Source organism: Hibiscus syriacus, unplaced genomic scaffold, assembly GCF_006381635.1.
Source record: "Hibiscus syriacus cultivar Baekdansim isolate YM2019G1 unplaced genomic scaffold, ASM638163v2 tig00110602_pilon, whole genome shotgun sequence".
Classification (NCBI taxonomy): Eukaryota; Viridiplantae; Streptophyta; class Magnoliopsida; order Malvales; family Malvaceae; genus Hibiscus; species Hibiscus syriacus.
In genome coordinates this window covers 289,596-309,943 of record NW_024062798.1, presented here as the reverse complement: position 1 = coordinate 309,943, position 20,348 = coordinate 289,596, and the positions used below count along the sequence as shown (strand labels likewise).

The 20,348-nt window shown below is 38.7% G+C and overlaps 3 protein-coding genes across 3 annotated transcripts; 2 read left to right on the top strand and 1 right to left on the bottom strand.

Annotated features, from left to right (window-relative positions):
- Positions 1-6,247: 6,247 nt before the first annotated feature.
- LOC120135087 (cytochrome P450 71AU50-like) lies at positions 6,248-7,932 on the top strand. The gene is made up of 2 exons (XM_039151444.1): positions 6,248-7,159; positions 7,254-7,932. The coding sequence occupies exons 1-2, from the start codon at positions 6,287-6,289 to the stop codon at positions 7,863-7,865; spliced, it is 1,485 nt and encodes a 494-aa protein (XP_039007375.1). The 5' UTR covers positions 6,248-6,286; the 3' UTR covers positions 7,866-7,932.
- A 2,034-nt stretch (positions 7,933-9,966) lies between these two features.
- LOC120135086 (cytochrome P450 71AU50-like) lies at positions 9,967-11,677 on the top strand. The gene is made up of 2 exons (XM_039151443.1): positions 9,967-10,936; positions 11,022-11,677. Exons 1-2 carry the CDS (start codon positions 10,055-10,057, stop codon positions 11,631-11,633), a joined length of 1,494 nt encoding a protein of 497 aa, XP_039007374.1. The 5' UTR covers positions 9,967-10,054; the 3' UTR covers positions 11,634-11,677.
- Positions 11,678-12,181: 504 nt separating this feature from the next.
- On the bottom strand, positions 12,182-19,942 carry LOC120135130 (PTI1-like tyrosine-protein kinase 3). The gene is made up of 8 exons (XM_039151475.1): positions 19,892-19,942; positions 19,600-19,812; positions 19,339-19,465; positions 18,982-19,231; positions 13,382-13,405; positions 12,872-13,007; positions 12,645-12,731; positions 12,182-12,500 (listed from the first exon to the last, which is right to left on the bottom strand). The coding sequence occupies exons 1-8, from the start codon at positions 19,940-19,942 to the stop codon at positions 12,375-12,377; spliced, it is 1,014 nt and encodes a 337-aa protein (XP_039007406.1). The 3' UTR covers positions 12,182-12,374.
- Between the last annotated feature and the right edge of the window lie 406 nt (positions 19,943-20,348).

Genomic DNA, 20,348 nt, shown 5'->3' with positions numbered 1-20,348 from the left:
TTGAAATCGAGCACTCCACCGTTCAAAATTGTGAACTGAGCTTTGTAAGTGTCTCGAAATCGCTTAAAATAATTTTTAGGAGTTTTTCCGTGAATTATAGGCTGTCGTAAGAGGTCCCACGTGCCGCTACTGCGCGTGGGGAATGGAAAAATGATCGGTTTAACCGGTTTTGAAACTATTTTGACCGGTTTGACCGGTTCCGACCCGACTCGTTTACCCGACCCGTTGACCGGCGTTGAACACAATTGACCAAAACTTTGACCGGCTTTGACCAGGCATTAAACGACCTTTGACTTTAACCGAGTATACCTATCCTGACGTTTTTCGACGTTCCAAATTCGATTCCGCAGTCTGTTTTTTGAAATTCGGACCCGAAGGCCTCGAAATTTCCAGTCAAACCCGTTGACTTTGACTTGGACCGAAAATTCCAAAATTTCAAAAAGTCATATTTTATGCTTCCGACGTCCTGAATCCGAAGTCCATTTCGCCAAATTCGAACCCGGTAAGATGTTTTTCACTAATTTATCATCCGATTCGATCCGTTTTTCAGAATTAAGCTCTGTTTTTTATGTAATTTCTGTTGATATGAATCCGAGGAAATATTGGAAGATGATTTCAAGATCGAGAGCATTCGAATGGAATTTTTATGGTTGATCAGTATGGCATAAAAATCGAGGTAATAATTTACTACCTCTTTATGCTTTATGGAACATGTTGATATTGGTAAATGTATGAATAAGATAATGTTGATCACTTTTGTGGAGTTGAATAATTTATACACTCGATATGAATGTGGTAGAAATTCTGTAACTGAATATGGATCGAATGACTAATATAAGAGATTGAGGAATTGTTAGAATTAAATTACAAGTTTGTGATTGGTGATAAAGAAATCAGCTCTGGATTTGTAACTTATATTTTATATCATCAAAGGTTAAATGTTAAAGGTACTTGGATGGGAAATTATGAGAATACTTCGGTAGGATAAAATTACGAAAATACCCTTATATTGTAAGATGACAAGAATTGTCCCTAGAAGTTGATTAATAACTCTGAAAAGACATATTGATTCAGAAAAATTTCATATGTGCATAAGAAATGCTAGTTTTGCTTAGGAAATACGAATAACTGGTTTTTAAACCCAAGAGGGTTTATGCAAGATACTAGAAGTCGGTTAAAGAATCGTTTCAAGATCAAAGAATGTTCGGGAAAGTAATTAACCATTGGATCTCTAAAGTATAATTATTTTCGTTAAGAGTTAATACTGAAATTATCTGGTTAAAAAAATTATGAAAATGCCCTTGAGAGGTAAAAATAGTTCAAGTTGACTCTGAATGAGAAAATAACATGAGAATTTATTTTTAAACCGATAAATTACTGATTTGATTGTTGAGATCCTATTTTTGTATGGAAATTCATGATAATCCGTCAGTAACATCTGAGAATGCATTTAACCTGGAAATCTCTGACTTGAGTAAGTACATGAAGAATAATAATTTATCGATGGTGATATATTGTCAGAATAATTTGAAGGAACCGACATAAATGATAAGTTTGAATTAAATAATAAGACTGGACGGAAGAAAATGATTGAAATATTCTAGATCTGTAAGATGGCCAAAATACCCCTGTAATGGAAACGATTAAAGAATATCACCAAGCCAGGAATGAATGGATATCCTCAAGCTTTGAAATGAATAGAAGATCACTAAGCATTAAAAGGACCAAAATACCCTTATGTCCTAGACTAAGTAAATGTCTTGGATTATTTAAGAAATTCAAATAAACATGGATGTTGTACTGCTCTTAAATGTTATAGAACGCAACTTAAGTCGGTCAACCAATGCTAGTGCTGTATCAATACTTGAATGGCATATGAACCACTTAAATACTTGTTCGTTTCCTCAAGTTAGAATTGATGATAATTTTGGAAGTACTCAACTCAACGCTAGAGCATATTCGATAGTAAGTAATGGATATCCGTAAGATAAATCAACCACGAATACTAGAATAACTCTAGTATATGACTAAATTGAACTGAATGGAAATGCAATATGTATTTGGAATTCAGAAACGTCTGAAATACTCGGGAAAACTCTGAAGTAACAAGAATAGACATGATTGTTAAATGAACTAGATAACCCCAATGAATGAGGATTAAATAAGTGATTTGGATGAGTCTGGAAACACTGTTGAACTTACATGATGAATTGTCTTTATGGGTTATAAACCATGAATCAAGTACGTCTGTATTTCCTGATATCGTCGAAACATGGAAATGAAATAAAGACAGTTGAGAGATCTATTCAGCGATGGTTATGGGGATGATCTATGGATCTGCATTATGGTATTAAAGAGTGAATACACTGGAAGGATAATGAATTGACTTGTTGACATGCATCAGTTTGAGAGTTGTGTAACTCGAGTTGTTTGATAATACGATCGATAGTCATAGATTGTAAATGACTTGAATCTTCGATTCTATATTTTCATCTAAAATCACTTCAGTCATGTTTGAAAACGCAAGTAACGCAGAAGGAAAAGATTCGGAATACCTCATTTGGTTCAATTGGGCTGAAATCCTATGAATTCAAAGTATATTCATAAATACCCCTGATTGTTTGGGTAATGGAATCACTCGCAGTAAATCTGAATTTAGAATTATTATGTATAAAGGTTCCTTAACGTTTTCTTGATGCACATAGAAACTTAGTGGAATTCTAAAGTATTAATCTGAAATGTCTGATTAGATCGGTTAGAAATCAATTCTCTTCAATAAGATCTTATTACTGGAATCCTATCAAATTGCACAAGTTCATGTTATCCATATTGATAACTACAAAATGCATCTGAAAAATATTTGGATTCTCTAGTGTGTTCCTTATATTTTGAAAAATTGTTTTATTGTTTTAACATGTGGTACATTGAAATCTATGGTTACTATTTTATGGATGCACCGACTTAACAGTGATGGCTTATGGATTTGTATCATTGTATAAATTGTATCTTGAAGATACAGATTTGTAAAGGACAGCTCTGATTAAGCTGAAAAATTTTTATGGACCTAATGTGACTCTTAGGTAGGCTCTGCGGCCCTGAGATCATTCTCGGGTAGGCCCTACGGACCTAAGATGTGTTCTCAGGCCCTAAGATGCTCCCTTAGGTTAACTCTTTGTAAGATGGTTTTAAAATACGAGTTTAAAAAGCTCCACTATAGTATGGTTTATGGGATTTTACTGAACTATCATTTGATTAGTGTACATATTATGGTTTTATCGTACTGATGGAACACACTAGGCATCCTATTCGACCTCATGAAAACGTGATAGTATGAAAGGTTTCTTATGAACTGAGAATCATGGCTTCTACTCGATGAACTACTAATGGCCCCATATTATTCCGCAATTGGTATACGTTTGATTCTATAAGGAAATTATGGCTTCTCATTTATATGCATGTCATGTAGTATCATCTGGTAGTTCTGTATTACTGAGCTTTCCGTAGCTCACTCTATTACTCACCAGTGCATCTATCAAATTCTGTAAGGGAGCTATTTCGGCGTTGTTTACAGAGTATGGTACATGTGATTAGGGGGCATGGAGATTGTATTTTGTTTTTATATCAGAGTCTGATAACCCCATTTTAATTCTGAAAAATAATAAATCATTTTATGATTTTACATGTTTTAAGAAAAGTTTTAAAGTTTTCGCTATTTCTATGGTGGGTCACTCCGGTGGCCCTAATGTGACGCTCCAGATCGAGTTATCCGCATCGGTCTGAGGGGGGTACATTACACCTTTCGATTGAAAATTTTGCCCTGTGTATTGCGATTCTTTCAGGACATGCTTGCAGCTGCAATGAATACATCGGCGGCTACGATCGATTGGACAATGACAGAACTCATGAGACATCCACAGGTGACAAAGAAGCTCCAAAAGGAACTCAAAGATATCGTAGGCACAAAGTGGACGGTCGATGAATCGGACCAGGAGAAATTGAAGTACTTGAACATGCTTATGAAAGAAAGCTTCAGGCTACATCCAATAGTGCCATTGCTAGTCCCGGAATGCAATTGGCACTCACCGTCATTCGGCTTGTGGTGTCTCAGTTGGTTCATTGCTTTGACCGGGAGCTCCCAGATAATATGTTGGCAAGTGAGCTAGATATGAGTGAGGAGTTTGGACTTGTATGTCTTAGAGCCAAACATCTTGTAGCTGTACCAGCATAGCTCCTGAATGCATGAGAAACTCCAACATAGATTAATCATTGCAGTAGGAAGGAGTTCAGTGAAAATTTTGTCTATCATAACATGTTATGTGGCAATTCAAATTAAAAATAGGGTGAATGCGTACTTAAAATATCAATTTTGGTATGTTATAGAACTTAAACTTTTAATTTTTTATAACTATACCTAACGTTTAGTTTTTATTTCATTTTAGTACCCGTTGTTAAAAAAATTAACTCGTTTAGTATTTACACTATCAGTTTTTGCCCGTTTTAGTACCTAAATTTTCATTTTTTAGAACTTAACATTAAGTTTTTAACGGGTATTAAAATAAAATAAAAACTAAATGTTATGTATGATTTTGAATTTATTTTTGAAAAAAAAACTAAAAGTTTAAGTACTAAAACAGACTAAAACTAATAATTTAGGTATTATACACGTAATTTACCCTTAAAAATATTTGTTTGACTTTAATAAAAATGGATAAATAACATTCTAAAAAATTTAAATTTTTTTATTAATGGAATCAAATAGATTGTGGTGGTGTTATTGACGATTTACCCTTTCTAATTTAGATAGAGTGTCGTAGTTAATAATAGATCATTCATTGGTCGGTGTCGAAGCATTCTGTCGGCATGAGGAGTTAGAGAAAAGAAAATTGAAGATAAAATAGTTTCATTGATGTTGTGTTCGAGTAGGGGTGAGCAAAGCTCGGCTCGACTCAAAAAATTCATTTTTTCGATTTGACTCGAATTAACTTCGAGTTGTAATTTCATAAACTCGACTCAAAAAAATTTAAAGTTCAAACGAGTTGTAAAATACAACTTGAATAGTAACTCGAAGAATTTGAAATTTTTAGTAATTAGTGGATTTATTTTTAATTTGAGTTGAGTTCCTCGACTCTGTATCATAAATGTATATCACATATGAAAAAAATATGAAGAAATATACATGTATTGTATATGGTTATAAAAAAAATTTAAATTTGAATCAAATAATGTCATAGTATTATAAATATTTATAATTAAATTTAAATAGAAACTCGAAAATTAGACTCTACTCGAATTTTATAAACTCGGCTCGATTCGAAAAAATTTCAAGTCAACTTCGAGTTGTAAAATAGGACTCGTCAACTTGAATAACTTGAAAATATTTTACTCGACTCGACTCGACTCAATCGAACGCTCATCCCTATGCTCGAGAGGTTATATAAGGATTGTCACTGCATGTGTCAGTCGTAAAGATATAATGACTAATTGTAAGTTAAAAACCTTATAAAATAAATAAATATGATCATATGACGGTAAATTTTGTTTTAATAAGTTATGTGGACTTCTCAAAAGTAATTGTAATTTTCCGAGATAGGATAAGTTTGTATTTTCTCATAGCAACAAGATTGATTGCTATAATGTGAAACTTGGAAAAAGGGCAAGGAGATTAGGTAAATTGTCACTAACCACACAATATTTTAAATTCCAAATTGACATTAAATCAATCAAATTACATTATTTTATTTGTTTTGATAAAAGAAAATTCAAATCTAACTCTAATATCTTATAGTCAGGTTCACGGACCAACCATATTCATACACTTGTAATTATTCAAACATTTAATCTAAATCGCTATTTATCATTACTTTTATTAATATGGAATAAGTAAAAGACAATATGTGTTCAAAAAAAACTTTAGCCTTTTGACATTGAACGTTCACACCTCTGATATCTATAGTGCTACAACACACAGATCTTTAAGAAATAACAATAATTCTTACATAGAGTATAACTTTAAAGTACTAAGACACTTGTGGGCTGGATTAGATTGTATGTACTCATCTTCTACTCTTTTAAATTTATTTTTAAAAACAATATTAGATTGTGTGTACCATAAAGTTCCTCTACAGCTAGGGTCTACATTTGAAAGGAAAATATTTTAATATCTAAGGACAATTTTGAGATTAGATAGTTCACAAAATTTATTGACCACCTTATCACTTCACTCCGCAGATATTAGTTTGTTTTTGTTGCTTGTTTTACGTTTGTCTCCAAGCTACTCATCCCCACAATGGAATGGACAAGAACAGTTCTTGCAATTGCTGCACTTGTCTTCTTCTTCTTTCAAGCCAAAACAAGGTCTAAAAACAAGAGATTGCCACCTGGTCCGAGAGGGCTTCCGATTCTCGGAAACCTTTTGACGATGGGGACCAAACCACACCGAACTCTTCAACGATTAGCCCTCCACTATGGCCCCATCATGCACTTACGCCTCGGGCTGATGCCCGTAATCGTCGTCTCGTCCCCGGAAGCCGCCGAGCTGTTCCTCAAGACGCATGACCTAGTTTTCGCTAGCAGGCCGCCTCTAGAGGCGTCCAAGTATATTAGTTACAATCAACAGAACTTGGTCTTCGCCCCATACGGCTCGTACTGGCGCAACATGCGCAAGATGTGCACCTTGGAATTACTTAGTAACCACAAGATTAGTTCGTTCAGGTCCATGAGGAAACAAGAAGCCGATCTCCTGGTTCATCGGATTCGAGTGGCTGCTGCTGCTTGTGTTGCTGTTGATCTCAGTTCCATGATCACATCTTTTAGTACTGATGTCGCTTGTAGAATGGTCATCGGAAAGAAATATAATCGCGACGATTTCAGCGAAAAAGGATTCGTAGCTACCGTCCGTGAGACTATGCAGATATCATCTGCGTTTAATTTGGCGGATTACATCCCTCAAATTAGGGGACTCGATCTTCAAGGGAAAACAAAGCGCATGAAAGCTATTTCCAAGGATTTCGACGACTTCTTCGAGAAGATATTTGAAGAACATGTTCAATCTAAAGATGAAGACAGAACCAAGGACTTCATTGATGTCATGTTGGGATTCATGGGATCTGAAGAAACAGAGTACCGCGTGGAACGAGACACTATCAAAGCAATCATCTTGGTACTCTTTCATGTCTTGATATATGTCCCTTTTCGAACTCGTCTTTTTTTTCTCTTGATCGGAAATTTTGCCCTGTTTATCGTGATTCTTGCAGGACATGCTTGCAGCTTCAATGGATACATCGGCGGCTACGATCGATTGGACAGTGACGGAACTCATCAGACATCCACATGTGACAAAGAAACTCCAACAGGAACTCGAAGATGTCGTAGGCACGAGTCGGACGGTCGAAGAATCGGACCTGGAGAAATTGGAGTACTTGGGCATGGTTATAAAAGAAAGCTTAAGGCTTCATCCAGTAGCACCATTGATGGTCCATGCAGCTAGGGAAGATTGCACGGTGAACGGCTTTCACATCCCAAAAGACGCTCGCATCTTTATAAACGCATGGGCAATAGGTCGGGACCAAAGGGTTTGGCCTGATGCGGACAAGTTTCGTCCGGAAAGATTCGTCGGAAGCAACATCGATGTTCGAGGACAAAACTTCGAGCTGATACCATTTGGTTCCGGTCGTAGAATCTGCCCTGGAATGCAGTTGGGTCTCACCATCGTTCGGTTTGTGGTGGCACAATTGGTTCATTGCTTCGATTGGAAACTCCCAAACAATATGCAGGCAACTGAGTTGGACATGACGGAGGAGTTCGGCATCGTTTCTCCTAGAGCCGACCATCTTCTAGCCATGCCAGCATGGCGCCTAAATACATGACATGTTAATGTCTTTCTAATATAACTCATTTAGTTCTTGAATTATACTTGTTTTATCATTTGTATATTTTATTTAATCTACCATTCCATCTTTGTTTATCTGGTAAATTACAAATTTCATCACAGAACATTACTATCTTTCCTCTTTTACTCCTATTTTGCGTTAAAATGCTATTTAAAAAAATTCATCAAAATGACGTTTTGCATATATATAATAGCTTATTTTAACGTCATTAACTATTTAACGGTCAAATGCCAAAAAGATCTTGTAATCACCATTTTTTTCAATGATACATACTCCTTTATAACACCTAAATCAAGCCCAACCCAACCAACCCCAAATTTAAAACCTAAACAAAACCCAAATTCAAATCCAAATAGAACCCAGCCTAAAACCCAAACCAACCCCAAATTTAAACGCAAAACAAAACCTAGAGAAGAATCAAATGGACTACTGTGGATATTACCGATTCATCTTTCTTGATTTGATAGAGAGTCATAGACTCATAGTCAATGAGATTGGCCATCGAAGTACTCTGTCTGCATGAGGAAGTAGAGCAGAGAAGAATTAAGGTAAAGTAGTTTCATTGAGCTCATATTCCGTCTCTTGATCATTTTCAACAGGTTATATAGTGATTCATTAAGGCATGTGTTAGTCATTGAGATATAATGGCTATTTGTAGGCTAACACGATAAGTAGATATGATCACATGACAATGAATTTAATTCTAGTAAGTCATGAGACATCTCAAAAGTAGTTGTGGTTTCTCGAGGAATGTTAGATATTTGATAATCTTTTTATGAAGATGTGCTCTCTCTATATCGGAGATTTATAGGTGTTATGGATCCTCTGATGATTGCGAAATACAAAAATAATGTGTAGACGACCTTAGCCAGATACAACACCTTAGTTTAATTTGAATTCGTGAGACGTATTATGGTCGGAAATAAGTGGTGGTCGTTGTGTTGGACCGGAAAGAGGTGGTGGTGGTTGTGTCGAAATTCAGTCTTTGGAGAGGTGACAACCAGTGGTGGATCCAGAAATATTTTTGAGGGTAGACACACATGTATTAATAACATAAAATTTTCATATGAGGTAGCCACAAATAAAATTTCATGGTAAACACACTAAGTAAAATGAACTACTAATATAAGGATGTTCGGATTTCAGGGTGGGCACGTGCACATCTTGACCAAAGCCTACATCCGCCACTGGTGACAACGGCATTATATCAATTGAATGAGGGTTATTGACAACGCACACACATCTTATCGATATAGATTTTTAAACTTGAGATCTTTAGAAAAAATAACACTCTCTTTCGCATCGAAATCCCTCGATGGATTCACTACTATTAACAATTCAAGTGTATACAAATTTTTCAAACTTATAGAACTCATTAAACTACCTTAACGATTAAAAGGAATGTCCTTTTATGCATAATTAAACCCCTATCTTTTACACCTAATTAAATAATTGAATTGAAAAGTTAAATCAATTCATTTTACTTAAAAGTTACATCAATTAACCTAAATTAATAAGTTAATTTAACTTTTAAAAGTTACACCCCCATATTTTATGACTGCTGGGAACCAATCAAGTTGAGAGTCGTAGCCATCGGTACAAGCAGCCACCTGACATGAAAATTAATTAAATTAAGAGACAATTTAATATATTTTATAATATATATATTAGGGATAAATTTGTATTTTCTTGATTGCTATAACGTGAAACTTGGAAAAAGGGCAAGGAGATTAGGTAAATTGTCACTAACCACACAGATTTTAAATTCCAAATTGACATTAAATTAATCAAATTACATTATTTTATATACTTTTTTATTAAAAATATATATTGACTCTCTAAAATTTTATTCTATCCTAAAATTTTATAAATTTAAATTCGCTTTCATGCATGCATACACTTGTAATTATTCAAGCATTTAATCTCAATCGGTATTTACCTTTTCAATTCCACAAGAATATACATAAAAAAATGAAGAACAGTTGGACAGTTTTGAGATTAGATCGTTTACAAAATTTATTGACCACTCTCTGCAGCTTTTAGCATCCATGGAAAATGAGAGATTTTTCCATTGAAATTTGAGCACCTAATCACTTCACTCCACAGATATTAGTTTTTTTTTTTGGTTGCTTGTTTTACGGTTCTTTCTTCAACCTCTAGACCATATGGAGTGGACAAGTACAATTCTTGCAATCGCTGCACTTATCATCTTCTTCTTCCAAGCCTTGACATGGAAAAGAAGGTATAAAAACAAGAGATTACCACCTGGTCCGAGAGGGCTACCGATTCTTGGAAACCTTCTGATGATAGGGACCAAACCGCACCAATATTTTCAACGATTAGCCCTCCAGTATGGCCCCATCATGCACTTACGCCTCGGCTTGATGCCCACAATCGTCGTCTCGTCCCCGGAAGCTGCCGAGCTGTTCCTCAAGACGAATGACCTTGTTTTTGCTAGCAGGCCGCCTCAAGAGGCCTCCAAGTATATTAGTTACAATCAACAGGGCTTGATCTTCGCCCCATACGGCTCGTACTGGCGCATCACGCGCAAGATGTGCACCTTGGAGTTACTTAGTAACCACAAAATTAGTACGTTCAGATCCATGAGGAAACAAGAACTTGATCTTCTAGTCCAACGTATCCGAGAGGCTGCAAATTCTGGTGTTGCTGTTGATCTCACTTCCATGGTGTCATCTTTTAGTACCGATGTCGCCTGTAGAATGATCATCGGAAAGAAATATAATCGCGACGATTTCAGTGAAAAAGGGTTCGAAGCTACAGTCCGAGAGACTATGAAAATATCATCCACCTTCAATTTAGCCGATTACATACCTCAAATTCGGGGACTTGATCTTCAAGGGCTAACAAAGCGCATGAAAGCAATTGCCAAGGATTTCGACGACTTCTTTGAGAAGATACTTGAAGAACATGTTCAATCCGAATATGAAAACAGAACCAAGGACTTCGTTGATGTCATGCTGGGATTCATGGGATCTGAAGATACCGAGTACCGCGTAGAACGAGACACTATCAAAGCAATCATCTTGGTACTATTTTATGTCTCGATATATGTCCCTTTACGAACTCGTCTATCGATCTAAAATTTAGCCCTGTTTATTGCGATTCTTTCAGGACATGCTTGCAGCTTCAATGGATACATCGGCGGCTACGATCGATTGGACAGTGGCGGAACTCATGAGACATCCGCATGTGACAAAGAAACTCCAACAGGAACTCGAAGAAGTGGTAGGCACGAATCGGATGGTCGAAGAATCCGACCTGGAGAAATTGGAGTACTTGGACATGGTCATAAAAGAAAGCTTAAGGCTTCATCCAGTAGCGCTATTGATTGTCCATGCAGCTAGGGAAGATTGCACGGTGAACGGCTTTCACATCCCAAAAGACGCTCGCGTCTTTATAAACGCATGGGCAATAGGTCGGGACCAAAGGGCTTGGACCGATGCGGACAAGTTTCATCCGGAAAGATTCGTCGGAAGCGACATCGATGTTCGAGGACAAAACTTCGAGCTGATACCATTTGGTTCCGGTCGTAGAATCTGCCCTGGAATGCAGTTGGGTCTCACCATCGTTCGGCTTGTGGTGGCACAATTGGTTCATTGCTTCGATTGGAAACTTCCAAACAATATGCAGGTAACTGAGTTGGACATGACGGAGGAGTTCGGCATCGTTTGTCCTAGAGCCGACCATCTTCTAGCCATACCAGCATGGCGCCTAAATACATGACATGTTAATGTCTTTCTAATATAACTCATTTAGTTCTTGAATTATACTTGTTTTATCATTTGTATACTTTATTTGTATACTTTATTTAATTTACCATTCCGTCTTTGTTTACCTGGTAAATTACAAATTTAATCACTGAACTTTACTATGGTTGAAACTAATTAGATATTTGGATAAATTGGAATATTCAAAAGTTTAGAGACCAATTTAGAAGAGGGTTATAGTTTAGGGATGAAATTAGAATATTCAAATTAATTATTCGATTCAATTAATAACCGAATTAACATTTATCAAAAGACAGAGACATGGTTTACCATAAGATAGGAACTCACAAAAGCAATTTTATATATAAGGATTTACATATGAAAGCATAACTTAAAAACATCACAAATCAAAACCTACACTCATAGAGAAATATGAACTCATTATTTTAGCACAACTCATTTGACATTTTTATTATATTCACCACACAACCCAAATCCCTTGTTCAGTTCTTTCTACGACTACAACTCGAAAAAAGTTCAGCAGCCGAGGAGGGAAAACCGGTGTCAGGCAGATCATTGTGGCGGTGGTAAACGGTTGGACTCAATCCCACATGTTCATGTTATATTTGAAAAGTTTGGGAAGAAAGAGATTCGATTAGTATTTGTGATCTGATGAAATCTGCAGATAAATGAATCCAAAATGGGCATAGGTTGCTGAGATTTAGATGAAACGTGAGGAATCTGGGGTCATCTGATTTTAAGACTCGGGTTCTGGTGCTGGAGCGGTGGACTTCAACAGTGGCTGGAGAGCCTTGACGACGATGCTCATGTTTGGACGGAACTCAGCGTCGTATTGCACGCACAGTGCTGCAACAGCTGCTAACTGCATCAACAGAACGTAATCGAGACTGTTAATTGATAGTTCGGGCCGGTGTGGCTGTTATGCGTATTCCGTTGTTTGAACACCTCAAACCCGGAAACATTTTAACTTTTGCAATGTCAAGAAGACACGGGATGATAGAAGTACCTTAGCAATTCCTTTAGGAGGGTACTCTCCCTTCAGTTTTGGATCAACACATTGTTTAACTTTATCTTCACTCAGTCTTGGAGTAGCCTAAATTGAGGAAAAATAAATGTTGAAGAGCTAGTCACATTTAAAGTGAATTGGAAAGACCGACGAAACGAAAATGCACCATCACACTAGATAAAGAGAAGGGAAAAGATTGACAGGAAGAAGAGAAAGCATTAACTCACCCAGGTAACGAGGCTTTGCTGTCCACGCGGCATTGTGTGGTCGACAGGTTTCCTTCCGGTCAAGAGCTCTAGGAGGACAACCCCGAAACTGTACACGTCACTCTTCTGCGTCAACTGACCACCAGTCATTGCATACCTGGAAAAAAATTGAAGCCGTAATTTGTTACATCATACATTAAATCCGCAGCACAGCCGGGATAGTGGTGTATTCATTGGAAGAAAAAAAAACTAGACACTTCCTCGAATTCATGTCTGTAGTTCTAGCAACACAGACAGTGGAGTCCGCATATAGCCCGTCGAACCTTAGATGCATTTTCTATCTAGCATGAAAGAGGCGGAGAAGAATACAGGGAGCATAAATAGTAGCATCATTTGGGAAAATAGTTAAATCAAAAAGTATTTATGCATTATTTCCTAGATATTATCCGAGAATGCAATTAAACGTAACCAACCATATGCAAAAAGCTAATGACTTGTTGGTTCATACATGAAGGAGCTTAGAAAGCATACTCTGGAGCATGATAGCCAAAGGTCTTGACGCCAGACAGAATAGTGATTATCCTGCAGGCGCTCCAACAGATGATTCACAAGAGAAAATTCGCTCAAAAAACCAGAGAAAAAAGTCTCTAGGGTTTAATAAAATATTATAAAATCAAACAAACGCCAAAATCAGTCTACAAGCCGGACTGTTATAGCCAAAAATCGTCTTTATTCGAAATTTTCCAAAAATAGCAAAATCCTGAAAATCACTCTAAATTGAAATTCGAAATAAAATAAGCAATCTCCAAAAAAATCCGGCCTAAATCGGATTTAAATTGACTTCCTAATTGACAATCGAAATATTACCATAAATAGTAAAAAATATCTAAATCTAGTGATTCGGAGGGAAAAACGGCAGGATTTGAGGTTGAAAAAAAGGCCACATGGAGCGTGGAGCGTTACGCTCCATATGGAGAGCGTGCGCGTCGAAAAGAGCTTTCTGGATTGGGGTCTTATGCGCGATCCTGACACATGTAGCCAAAGTTATGGTCAAAAGACTGAAACATACTCAAAACGTCCCCAATGAGGAACATGTCACAATCAATTCCCGCCTTTGCGCTGATCTGCCAATTCATGGTATCTCAGCGCCATCAAGGTGCAATCTGACAGCTCAGCATCATCTGTCTCGGATCCCCCTGCATCAGTCACCCCGGGTTGGAAAGAACTCGTCCTCGAGTTCAGAGTAGTGTCATCAGAATCCACAAAACAATGACTCAGGTGCTTCACATTAAAGACATCAGAAGTCTTCAAGTGGCTGGGAAGGCGCAACCTGTAAGCATTATCATTGATCTTCTGCACGACCTCACAAGGTCCAATCTTCCGATCTTTAAGCTTATTATACTCACCAACAGGAAAACGATCACGAGTTAATACAGCCCAAAAAAATCACCAACATCAAAAAGTACCTGACGACGATGATTGTCGACCCGAGTCTTGTACTTGGTATTGCTCTCATGAATGGTCTGTTTCACCTGCTCATGGATGCCCCGAAGATACTTTGCCATCTCATCTGCTTTAGGACTAAAATGACCTATACGTGGAATAGGGGCTAAGTCCAGCACCCCGGATGGGTTCTGACCATAGACAATCTCAAATGGGCTTAAACCTGTGGTTCTGTTTTTTGATCTGTTGTAGGCAAATTCTGCCTGAGGCAATGCCAAATCCCACTGCTTCGGCTTCGTTCCTACCAAACACCTCAAAAGGTTTCCCAGGTTCACCACCTCGGTCTGGCCATCCGTCTGGGGGTGGTAGGCGCTACTGAACTTCAACTGCGTTCCCAGTTTCCCCCACAGGCTCTTCCAGAAATGACTGATGAACTTAGTATCACGATCTGAAGTGATGGATCGAGGAACACCATGTAAACGCACAATCTCCTTGAAATAGAGATGGGCAATCCGGTCAGCATCCATAGTCTTTCTGCAAGCTACAAAATGAGCCATCTTGGAAAACCTGTCAACCACAACAAAGATAGAATCCGAGGCCCTTTGGGTGCGGGGTAAGCCTAGTACAAAATCCATGCTGACATCGAACCAAGGAGCTTCAGGAACAGGTAAGGGAGTGTACAAGCCCGTATTGGTGAGAACTCCCTTAGACCGCTGGCACATATAACAACGGTCCACATAATGGGCCACATCACTAGTCAACTTGGGCCAATAAAAGTCAGAAGAGATAAGGGCCAAGGTCTTATCTCGGCCAAAGTGTCTCTCATTATGGAGTTCACTAATAATTTGCTGCCTCAATGAACAATCTGGAATGCACAACTGTAATCTACGAAACAGATACCCATTATGCAAAACAAAATCATGACGGTGACCCTCAGTTACCTCCTGAAATATCCTTCCAAAGGAAGGATCAGCTGCAAACATATCTGTGAACGTCTCAAAGCCTGCAACTTTAGTACTCATGGTGGTGAGAAGTAAGGTACGACGGCTCAGGGCATCTGCGATGCGGTTCAAACTCCCTGCTTGGTGCCTCAGCGTAAAAGTGAATTCTTGCAAGTATGACACCCACTTGGCATGACGTCTACTCAGCTTGTGTTGGCCATTGATGTACTTCAAGGCCTCATAATCGGTAAACAGAATAAACTCCTTCTGTACTAGGTAGTGACGCCAATGCTTCAGGGACTGAACTATGGCATAGAACTCCAGATCATAAGTGGAATAATTTTTCTTTGATCCCGATAGTTTTTCACTGAAAAAAGCAACCGGACGACCTGCCTGACTCAGAACACCACCAATGCCAACGCCAGATGCATCACAATTTACCTCGAACACTTTGTCAAAATCTGGAAGTGCCAAAACTGGAGCCTCGATCATCTTCTGCTTGACCAGTTGAAAACTGGCCTCTGCCTCCTCAGACCACTGGAAATCACGCCCCTTGAGGCACTCTGTGATAGGGGCGATCAGAGTACTGAAATTTCTAATGAATCGACGGTAAAAAGACGCCAAGCCATGGAAACTTCGGATGTCATGTAAGGTCCTTGGTCTGGGCCACTCCAAGACTGCATCTACCTTTGACTGTTCTGCATGAACACCATCAGTAGACACAACAAAACCAAGAAAAGTCACAGAAGTAGTGAAGAAAGAACACTTCTTTTGATTGACAAACAAGCACTCCATTTTCAGCATCTCAAAAACAGCACGGAGGTGATCGAAGTGTGAAGTCCATGTCGGACTATAAACGAGGATATCATCGAAGTAAACTACAACAAATTTTCCCATAAAAGGCCGTAAGACCTGATGCATAAATCTCATGAACGTACTGGGCGCATTGGATAGCCCGAAAGGCATGACCATCCACTCATACAACCCTTGTGGAGTTTTAAACGTCGTCTTCCACTCATCTCCAGGTCTTATTCTGATTTGGTGGTAACCGCTCTTAAGGTCAATTTTTGAGAAGACCTTAGAACCAGATTGCTGATCCAACATATCATCTAAACGGGGAATTGGAAACCGGTACTTCACTGTAATTATGTTGATTGCTCGACTGTCAACACACATACGCCAAGAACCATCTTTCTTTGGCACTAGTAGAGCAGGGACTGCACATGGGCTCATACTCTCTCGGATATAGCCCCTCTCCAACAACTCTTCCACCTGTCGCTGCAACTCTTCAGCCTCATTGGGACTGAGGCGATATGCTGGTCGATTTGGCAAACTTGACCCAGGAACAAGGTCAATTTGATGTTGAATATCCCTCATAGGTGGTAGCCCAGGAGGAAGATCCTCTGGCATCAAGTTAGACAATTCTGCTAGCAACCGCTGTACCTCTACTGGTAAATCTGCATCCACGTCTACTGCATTGTTCTCGAAGGTAGTAAGGCATAGACCACGTCGCCATGCTCAATCTCATCTAAAAACCTGGACATAGAAAGCAGAGTAGTATTATGGGTTACTGGGGTAGGAATGAGTCCTTCCCGTCGGGGTGCCAACACAATCTTTTTTCCCTTGATGCTAAGGGAATATGTATTCTTCCGTCCATCATGAATGACACTGCGATCATACTGCCAGGGTCGACCCAACAATATATGACACGCATCCATAGACACAACACCACACCATGCATTATCAAAATATTTTCTACCAATTGAAAAAGACACGAGGCATCGCCTATCAACTGTTACCTCACTGCATTTATTTAGCCATGACAGCTTGTATGGCTTAAGATGATGGTCCGTCTTCAACTGTAATTTCTGGACAACCTTCTCGGACACTACATTCTCACAACTACCGGTGTCAATGATCATTTTGCAGACTTTATCTGCAACTGTGCAGGTTGTGTGGAAAATATTGGTTCTCAACCAATCGTCCCCTGAATCACCCTTGGGAGTAAGTAGACTCTTGCGAACGACCAGAGTCTCATGACCATCTCTATACAGCACATCATCAGTCTTATCATCGTCATACACGGGTTCGCCAATCTCCTCAGTCTCGTCTTCCGCGTTTTCCTCAATCAACAAATTTTTGCCCTTTTGACTAGAAGGCTTCATGCAATCAGTCGCCATATGCCCTTGTTTACCACAACGAAAACATCTAATAGTAGGGTTAGAATTACCATGTGGTGGCTGTTGAGCAGGACGGGAATCCTGAGGACGAACTGGTCGACTGTTGTGATAGTTCCTGATCACTGGTCTCCTGTTTTGCTGTTTTTGAACAGCAAGTGCACGCTGGTAAGCTTCCGAAACACTCCACAGTGAATGAAGGCTGAGGACATCTTGTAAGGGCTGGCGTAAACCCCCCAAATACCGCGCCACCATTTGCTCCTCCGTCTCAGATAAATCGTTCCGGGCGACCAATTGGTAAAACTCCTCCGTGTAATCATCGACTGATCGTGCGCCCTGCCTCAACGCATGAAGTCACTGAAACAAGGTTTGCGTGTAGCCGAAGGGAAGGAAATGACCCTTCATCTTCTTCTTCATCTTCTCCCAATCAGTGATCTTGGCCTTACCCTGTCTTTCTCGTGAACGTCGCAATTGTTCCCAACACGCAGATACTCTGCCCTTGAGTTTGATGGCGATCAGTTTCACTTTCACATGATCGGGGACTTCTTTATATTCAAAAATACGCTCCACTTCATTAATCCATTCCACGAATCCCTCGGCCTGTAACGTACCAGAAAACTCAGGGAGATCGACCCGAAAACTGAGGTCTCCATGATGCTCCTCCCGGCCACGGTGCTCCCGGAATAGAGCACGATTGTGATATGGGTTTTCGAAAACGGAATTGGTATCGTGATCAGAGGCCTCACGATCCTCGAAATCCTACGCTGTCAGGCGTTGGGTTAATTCTACGACTTGCCTCTGTAAATCCGCAATCATCACATCCTGAACGTTGCGATCACGGCGTTGGGCTTCCTCATTCGGAACCTGCTCACGACGACCACGACCTCCATCCATTGAAACTGGTGAAATTTCTCAGGAAGATGTTGAAGCTCTGATACCAATTGACGCCAGACAGAATAGTGATTATCCTGCAGGCGCTCCAACAGATGATTCACAAGAGAAAATTCGCCCAAAAAACCAGAGAAAAAAGTCTCTAGGGTTTAATAAAATATTATAAAATCAAACAAACGCCAAAATCAGTCCACAAACCGGACTATTATAGCCAAAAATTGTTTTTATTCGAAATTTGCCAAAAATAGCAAAATCCCGAAAATCACTCTAAATTGAAATTCGAAATAAAATAAACAATCTCCAAAAAAATCTGGCCTAAATCGGATTTAAATTGACTTCCTAATTGACAATCAAAATATTACCATAAATAGTAAAAAATATCTAAATCTAGTGATTCGGAGGGGAAAACGGCAGAATTTGAGGTTGAAAAAAAGGCCACAAGTGGGGAGCGTGCGCGTCGAAAAAAGCTTTCCGGATTGGGGTCTTATACGCGATCCTGACACCTGTAGCCAAAGTTATGGTCAAAAGACTGAAACATACTCAAAACGACCCTAATAAGGAACATGTCACAATCAATTCCCGCCTTTGCGCTGATCTGCCAATTCATGGTATCTCAGCGCCATCAAGGTGCAATCTGACAGCTCAACATCATCTGTCTCGGATCCCCCTGTATCAGGTCCCCAGAACTCGAGTGGAATGTAGACGAGCAGCCATGTCAGGAGACTGGTTTGAGAGGTTAAAATCTGCAATCTTCGCTTTGAAATCATCAAAGAGAAGGATATTGCTAGATCTGATATCTCGGTGTATAACAGAGGGTTGAACCTTGTCGTGCAAGTACTCCAAGCCCCTTGCCGCATCAACCGCAATTGTAAGCTGTTGCATCCAGTCAAGCACAAGACCTGGTTGTGCCCCTTGAACCCCCTTCCTGCCTAGAATCACAAGAAAGAAAGAAGTCAAGCTAATAATGTCTATTTTGTATAACAAGACCATGCCTAAAAAATCTGTCAGGACAAATGCATAAAATGATTTCACAAACCATGTAATACGTCATGTAGTGATCCTATTGTCGCAAACTCGTATGCAAGCACACGGTGATCTCCTTCGACACAGTAACCTTGCAACTCAACGAAATTGTTATGCTTCAATGTAGAAACCCTTGAAACCTAACAAAATAAATCATAAAATTGAAGTTCTAATAAAAGGGGAAGCACAAGACACTTGAACATCATAAATTTATATTATCAGTAAGAATAAAACATTAATCAGAAAAGACCGTTCTGTCAAATTGCCAACACACCTGGGTAAGAAACTCAACATTTGATTCAGTCTCGGAAGAAACATCAAGCTTTTTCACATCCATAACTTTTCCATTTTCCAATTTTGCATAATAAACTCTTCCATAAGAACCCTCACCAATCAAAGCCTTCGATCCAAAATTCGCAATCTTTTCTTTCAATTCGTTCAATGATAATGCAGGCACTTCAATAGGCCTTTGAGTTCTTTTGATACCCTGAAAGCACGTAACATCAGCAGTGACAAATTATTGAAAGAAGCCAAACAGAAAATATGTATGTAGATATATCAAATACATGATCACGTATGAGATCTTTTTTTGGTAAAGAATCTATTGTCGGAGACATTCATGTTTTGAATAATGATATTAGAATATCACACAACATATTTCTTAGGTCTAAAAATTCATGTCAATGTCTTTTCATTTTGGGTACACTAAACTAGGAAGATAACTCAAAATAGTTTTCTTATCTTAGCAAGTGAAACAAAAATCCCACAAAGGTTTACTATTTTCCAAATTTGAATAATAATCGAAATATCTCAGAAGTTATTTTGCTCTCCTGCCTTGCCCAAGTTACATTTCCATTCAGTGGTTTTAGGTAATTTCGTATAAGGTGTTCAGCTTTTCAATTACTTTTGTTGCTGTACTGATATTACATGAGCACTGCAGTGCCAAAAACAATGTTTATGGTGCTCTAAGAAGTTTTATACATGGTCTTTGAATTGCTTATTTGGTTTTGTTCGTAATTTGAG

What these genes read in the sequence shown, in the direction of transcription:
- LOC120135086 (XM_039151443.1), top strand. Translation starts at nt 10,055, where the DNA reads ATGGAGTGGACAAGTACAATTCTTGCAATCGCTGCACTTATCATCTTC. An exon ending in CTATCAAAGCAATCATCTTG is followed by an intron (nt 10,937 to 11,021) that starts GTACTATTTTAT and finishes CGATTCTTTCAG; the next exon opens with GACATGCTTGCAGCTTCAAT.
- LOC120135087 (XM_039151444.1), top strand. Translation starts at nt 6,287, where the DNA reads ATGGAATGGACAAGAACAGTTCTTGCAATTGCTGCACTTGTCTTCTTC. An exon ending in CTATCAAAGCAATCATCTTG is followed by an intron (nt 7,160 to 7,253) that starts GTACTCTTTCAT and finishes TGATTCTTGCAG; the next exon opens with GACATGCTTGCAGCTTCAAT.
- LOC120135130 (XM_039151475.1), bottom strand. Translation starts at nt 19,942, where the DNA reads ATGTCTCCGACAATAGATTCTTTACCAAAAAAAGATCTCATACGTGAT. An exon ending in CATTCCACTCGAGTTCTGGG is followed by an intron (nt 13,406 to 18,981) that starts GACCTGATACAG and finishes GTCTGGCGTCAA; the next exon opens with GACCTTTGGCTATCATGCTC. An exon ending in CTCCTAAAGGAATTGCTAAG is followed by an intron (nt 12,501 to 12,644) that starts GTACTTCTATCA and finishes CTGTTGATGCAG; the next exon opens with TTAGCAGCTGTTGCAGCACT.